The 6,409-nt window shown below is 36.3% G+C and overlaps 1 protein-coding gene across 10 annotated transcripts; it reads right to left on the reverse strand.

Moving 5' to 3' along the window:
- Positions 1 to 1,547: 1,547 nt before the first annotated feature.
- On the reverse strand, positions 1,548 to 6,189 carry LOC122307578 (organelle RRM domain-containing protein 1, chloroplastic-like). 10 transcript variants are annotated; one of them, XM_043120515.1, is made up of 8 exons: positions 6,045 to 6,189; positions 5,867 to 5,964; positions 5,494 to 5,696; positions 5,262 to 5,359; positions 5,108 to 5,173; positions 3,964 to 4,032; positions 3,772 to 3,876; positions 1,548 to 1,903 (listed from the first exon to the last, which is right to left on the reverse strand). In XM_043120515.1, exons 2-8 carry the CDS (start codon positions 5,954 to 5,956, stop codon positions 1,764 to 1,766), a joined length of 771 nt encoding a protein of 256 aa, XP_042976449.1. In that variant the 5' UTR covers positions 5,957 to 5,964; positions 6,045 to 6,189; the 3' UTR covers positions 1,548 to 1,763. The 10 variants fall into 10 exon arrangements, 7 of the variants coding, with proteins under 7 accessions (XP_042976449.1, XP_042976448.1, XP_042976453.1 ...); XR_006241780.1 differs by having other exon boundaries at positions 1,681 to 1,903; positions 3,772 to 3,845; XR_006241781.1 differs by lacking the exon at positions 1,548 to 1,903 and adding an exon at positions 4,763 to 4,871 and having other exon boundaries at positions 3,778 to 3,845; positions 5,091 to 5,173.
- Between the last annotated feature and the right edge of the window lie 220 nt (positions 6,190 to 6,409).

The following is a 6,409-nucleotide window of genomic DNA, read 5'->3' on the forward strand; positions in this document are numbered from 1 at the left end:
GGATCAGTGAGACTTACCATGGCTGTAGGTTGAACAAATGGATGGTGGACAGCAATGATGAACAGTGGCAGTGATGCCAAAATTGAGGGAAAGGAGAGAAGAGAAACAGAGTGAGACTGAGAGATGAGAAGGAGATAGAGAGAGATGCCATTGAAGGTGGGAGGGGTTTTGGCCCATTTATGGGCCAAGCAGCCCCTTCATGGCAGTACAATTATTGGTTTTGGTTGGGGGTGGTGGGCAGCATTAAAGGTGGTGCTATCGTTCTGTGCAAGTGTGTGTGGTTGGTGTTTAGGTGCATAGAGGTCACAGGAGGGCAAAAGGTAGACGAGAAGGAAAGGAAGAGAGGGTGAGCGGAAAAGGGAAAAGGAGAAGGGAAAAAGAATTAGGGTTTGTGTTTATTGGCCAAAATGATGTTATTTTGATGGTAGATTGGACAGACTTATGGCTTGGGCCTTAAATGCGGGTTGGGCTTGACATAATATGAACCTAACTAGTTTCGATAAGAATGCATTTCATGTATCTAACAGTATAGTCATATTTTTGGTTTCAAAGGATTCTTTTTTACTAACAATATTAAAATATAATCAGTTATAATGTCCATGCTACACTTTTCTTTTTTTGTTATCCTATGGTATACTTAAGATTTGATTTGTTTATTCTTCTTTTTTTTTTTTTTTTCTTTTTTGGTTATAAGGAAAAACTGATTATTCCAAATCTAGAATGTTAAAAGTTCTACCATATTGTTAATTCGATTTTTTTTATTTTTCTTTTTTGGCTATAAAGGCATGTGCATTCCAAAGGCTCCTGCGATCAGTGAACTTGGCCTGAGCAATCAAGAAGAAAATAACAGATCAGGTTTGCTGATTTTGTCTTAGCTTACTTTTCCGTAATCTGGCTTGTAATTTGGCCAACGCCTACAATTTTTATTTTGTGATAATCTATGACCCATTACTTGGTGTATAAAGTTTGATAGTATGGGATTTTCGTACTCCTTTGAAGCCACATCATTTATTCCTATCAAACCAAACTTACTTAGTCCAAAAGCAATGATAGATCGATACACCTAGCTACAATATTTCATTTTAACAAGTTTTTTTTTTTTTTTATATAATTTTTTTCTGTGTAAAACGATTACTCACTGATACATTTTGTTTTTTTTTTTCCTTTGCAGTACTGTCGGCAATGTGTTGCTATCTAGTTTCAGGCGTCCTCAATTTTTTTGGTTATACCCTGTCCCGTACTCCATCAAAATCAATTCACTGGTTTTTATTATTATTATTAATTATTTATAATTTCAACTTGTTAACTGATTGACAATGTCTCGATAATTGTTGAAGGAATCACGCAGTTGTACGAAATGAAGAGAATCCATGTCCAGTACAATGAACTTCTTTCTCAAATGTGTAAAGTGATATCAAAATCAAAAACTCAACAACGTAAGGATGGCCAAGTTTATACTGCCATTTGCCGGGCTGCCAAGAACGGGAATTTCGAGTTCATTTCTAAGATGCTTGAAACAGATCGACGATTTTTATGGACCGAAAATAGAAATGGAAGGAACATATTTATGCTTGCTGTCTTGCATCGTCAAGAAAAAATCTTTAGCATTCTATACAGGCTAGATACGATGATGGACTCCTTGACGTGTTTATTAGATGACGATGAAAACAACATGTTACATTTAGCAGGGATGATAGAAGATTCCACTAGGATTAATCAAGTCCCAGGGGCAGCTTTACAGATGCAAAGAGAGTTACAATGGTTCAAGGTCCTCTCTCTCTCTCTCTCTCTCTCTCTCTCTCTCTCTCTCTAATAGGTAGCAGCATCCTTTTTTCTTGCTTGCCTGAAGAGAAAGGAGCTTTCGCAGCTCCTTGTTGGCCTACTGATCTTTGCTCCGCTAAGTCTACATTAATTTTCAGCTTCATGTTACAGTGAAATTAGAAACACCAATGCCGCGTTGAACATGCAGGTGAAATATCATAATTCTTCCAATGCCTGCAGTCCGAAACTTCTTGTTCCAAATTGGGACAGCTAGCCATGTTGGCATTTATGATCTTGAACATTATTAGAACACTTAAAAAGCATGAAATAAAAGAATCAAAGATTGTGAGACCTTTTCTATCTTTATATTTTGATCAGGTCGTAAAAGGCTGAGGTTGAGGTACCTGGATATACATATATGGATTGGTCTTATAGATCAATTCCAGTCTTTTTCTCTATCCTTGTACAGGTCTAAATATATATCTAGCACTAAATAATATTCAATATTGGAGCTAACGATTTTAACATGGACTAGGTAAATTTATCATAATTTGGTAGCATTCTTCTATGTAAGGTTAGACTTTCAGTCTTTATCGTATGATATATCCAAGTAAATAGTTTTGGTAGAATTCTTGATCTAACGTACAATTTCTTACTACCAAATGCAGGAGGTAGAGAGAATTGTCCATCCTAAGGTTAAGGAAAGTACAAACCTAGATGGTTTAACTCCCCGACAATTGTTTACAAAAAACCACGAGAACATGATGAAAAAGGGAGAGGAATGGATGAAGAACACAGCAAGGTCATGTACGGTGGTGGGTGGTCTTATTGTTACCATTATGTTTGCAGCTATCTTTACCATTCCAGGTGATAAAAACAAAAACAAAAATATAGGCTTGGCAAAGTCCGTCTTTATAATATTTGATGCCTTATCCTTCTTTTTGTCCTCAACTTCAATCTTGACCTTTTTGGGAATCCTTACATCGCGTTATTCAGAAAATGATTTTCTTGAATATTTGCCAAGACAGATGATAATAGGCCTTTTCACCTTCTTTTGCTCTATTGCAACCATGATGATAACATTTTCCAGTGCTCTTTTAATCCTCTTACATGAGCAATTACATATTGCAATTCCTCTTATTTGTTTGTTTTGCATTCCACTCACCTTCTTTGTTTGGATTCAGTTCCCCATTCTTAAAGATATGATCATTTCAACCTATGGACCAGGCATCTTTGATAGGAAAATGAGATGTTAATTAATGTAATTGACCCACTGTATAATTATGGTGCTAATTGCAATAGGAGATCATGTATATTTGTTTCGTGAATTAGTGGCATATCAGCCAAAACTGAAGATTTGTTCCCGTTTGTTGTACCGATAACCGATGGAATTTCGACAGGTTTTATGTTGCATGTTATGTGATTTATTGTGTTCAACCTGTTATCTTTTCATCAATAAATTATCCAAGTATTGTGACATTTAAACATTATTACATGCATTGATGTTCTAATCAATAATTTTGAGAAACAAGAAAATACGGAGTAACTAAGGCCCTGGATTGATGGAAGTCCTTTCATCAATTTCAAAGCCAAAAAGAAATTGTTGGATGCATTCTGCAATAACTAGTTTCATGTGGATATGGCTCTCAGATGCAGCATTCAGTAATATGCACCACTAGTGCTTCACTCGAAAGTGCTTCACTCGAAAGAGGATTTCGAGCTGGTAAAGAGACCTATGGCAGGTACTAAATATACACAATTTTGGTGGCCGGTTTGCAGGATAGTCCAAACTAGGGAAATAGCCTGAAACTTTGGAGAGCAGTTTTCTATTATTGAGAGTTTTTTTAATTGTTTTATCTACAATTCTGAACCAAAACTATAGTGAAACCAACCCATTCATGAGTATTAAAAACGAGAAACACAAGGAAGATTCATGTGGAAAAAAAAATATGTATGCATATATATATATATATAGGAAAAGAGGAAGGGGGAAGATGCCAGTGAACTAACCTTGCCATTCATCTCTGAGTGCTGTGCTAGCAGCTTCCTCTGTAGCGTACTCTATGAACGCATAACCTTTGGACCTTTTAGAAATTTTGTCCACTATAATGTTTACTGTTGAGAAAGCATTACACCAGTACGAGCATACCAATACTAAGAAATTGAAATGCTGCATTTTATAAGCACAAAATTGCAATCTACCTTCAACAAGCTCACCAAAGCCTTCAGATGCTGTTCTTAAGGTTTTCTCAGATGTATAGAATGACAGGCCTGTTTATTGAAAGAGATTGCAAAGCGTTGTCGTTAGCATACAAGAAAAGAGGGAGAAATGAAGTTACTGGTACATAAGAAATTTTTTTATCCCACGCATAGAAACTGATAAATGATTCCACAGTGGGAAACCTTTCTTTTTCTTTTTTTTTTTTTGATCGGTTTCCATAGTGGGAAACCTTTTTGTGTTTGAAGTTATTTTCAGAGATTTAAGTCAATTTAAACTCGGAAAGGCATACTTCAACAAAAGACATTATTTAAAAAGAATCCATAAGTCAAGTCCAAGCTGCAGCATACGGTAATAAATAGTTTCTTTGTTTTTATAGTGGCTGTTTGACTTGCTTCTAAAGAATCTGCCTGATCCATAGAACCCCGTAAATTTCCTGGAAAAGACACCTTCTTTATCCCAGTGGTCAACTTTAGATAAACGCTGAATTACAAATGATTCTTTTTTTATCTATAGGTAAAGGTGGAATGACACATTATTCATTGCGAATTGAATTCTTATTAATAAAAATCAAGATTTATGACTACAGTAGCTTATAAGTACAACAAGTAAATGCCACAAATCCCGGTTATTAAATAAGCAATTGCAAAGTTTCCTCTGAGATAACATTAAAGAGTAATGTCATCTTCCACTTCAAAAGTGGAGATCCTCTCTCCAAGGGATTTAATCATACTTAAGCAATCTAACAAAACCATGATAAATTATTAATCCATGATTTAGCACCTGGTAACATGGCGCAATAATTAAGTTATTATTTTCAACATCAGCTTCCCTTGCAAAGACATGAGCATCTCTCTTCCTCAATACATCTCCAAGACTTCCAGCAGCTTAGCTAGACAAAAACCGAATTGGCAACATTACCCCAACATCAAATACCTTTCAAATCTGGCTATGTTTTATATTTAATATATCTCAAAGATCAAGATATCACCATATACAATTACACTCAAACAGATGAGTGAATTTCCGAGCTAGAAAAACTGAGGATAAGATACCCACATTGAAATTACAATCAGAAGTAGATATTATATGGAAGCGGATGTATTTTTACCAAACAACGGGGCAAACCTCCATAATCCTTATTCTTCGACTCAAAGTTTTTATCTGGCAGAACAGATAATACACCCAGTACACCTGCACATTTGGAAGCATTTGTCCTCAACCTACAAAATGCATCAAAATGGAAATTGTGGCAAAAAATAAATTAAATGAAAATACTAACCAGCTAGTTCCCATGCAATTTCATCATCAAGATCACAACAGAACCGAAAGTTTGACCGCCAAGAAATCTGATATATACACATTTGAGCATGCTTCTCACTACAAAATTACTATTCCATTTTCAGGGTTAAGAAAAACAAGGTGATCAAAGGAAGGATATCAAATTGATGCTCTGTCGAAAACGTTGCCACAAAATGGAACAGGAAAAATAACACTCAAATCTTGTTTCTTACTTCCCAAACACCTTGGTCAGTGCTTGAGCATAATAATCAACCATTTGTGCCTTCGTAACAACGCCAACCCCCGGCTTGTCCATTCGAACAAGCCAGTGGTTGGTATTCCCCACAGGAAACAGTACTTCCTGTAAGTGAGCTATATGTCTCTTTAACGGCAATATAATCCGGGTCGTGCCTAACCGATAAAACTTCAGATAGACCTACAAGACATTCGCCGAACATAAGCAGCAATGAAAACGTCTTTCATAATTTCTCTCCGAACATAAAATCTAAAGGACCAACATGATGCAGAATTGAAGCACAACCAGATGATTCATTCTTCTGCAAACCAGAATCATATCGAAGAAAGCGTAAGAGAACAGAAACTTACGGGCGACCTCGCCGGAAGTATCTTCGTCAAAGTCACAGCAAAAGCCAAAGGGGGAATCACAAGAAGCATGATATATATACATCTGCGCATCGTTCTCACTGCTCAAAACCACAACCAAAGCATAATTCAGACCAAAAGCAAACATTTTTATCTGAAAATTAAAATGAAACATACCCACCTGCTCAATATTCTTGCTAAGGGATTAACGCAATAGTCAATAACTTCTGGTTTTGAATTGATCCCTTGTGAAGAAGCCTCCATGAGAACCATCCAGCCGTGGTTGTCACTGGGAGTGAGAAATTTCTTTGGAGATGAAGTTGAAGTCGCACTTGGTGTGGAAGTGAAACATATAAACGAAATGAAAGAAGAACGAGAAGAAGAGAGATGAAGGTGGTTTGTTTTGTTCGGCGGATTGGGAAATTTGATGTTTACAGTGGGATTTTGGGGTTGGCTTTTGTGGGCTTTTCTTGGGAATATATGAGGTGTTTGTAACAGGAGTTTTGTTATATATAAGGACAATCGTATACTTCTTTACGTATTGAT

This window comes from Carya illinoinensis, chromosome 4 (assembly GCF_018687715.1).
Source record: "Carya illinoinensis cultivar Pawnee chromosome 4, C.illinoinensisPawnee_v1, whole genome shotgun sequence".
Taxonomy (NCBI): Eukaryota; Viridiplantae; Streptophyta; class Magnoliopsida; order Fagales; family Juglandaceae; genus Carya; species Carya illinoinensis.

Excerpts from the sequence above, each read along its gene's own strand:
- LOC122307578 (XM_043120514.1), bottom strand. The coding sequence starts at position 5,956 with ATGCGCAGATGTATATATATCATGCTTCTTGTGATTCCCCCTTTGGCT. Across the intron at positions 5,697-5,866 it reads TACTTCCGGCGAGGTCGCCC|GTCTATCTGAAGTTTTATCG; the intron begins GTAAGTTTCTGT and ends AATGTCTTGTAG. Across the intron at positions 5,360-5,493 it reads CTGACCAAGGTGTTTGGGAA|TGAGAAGCATGCTCAAATGT; the intron begins GTAAGAAACAAG and ends GTAATTTTGTAG.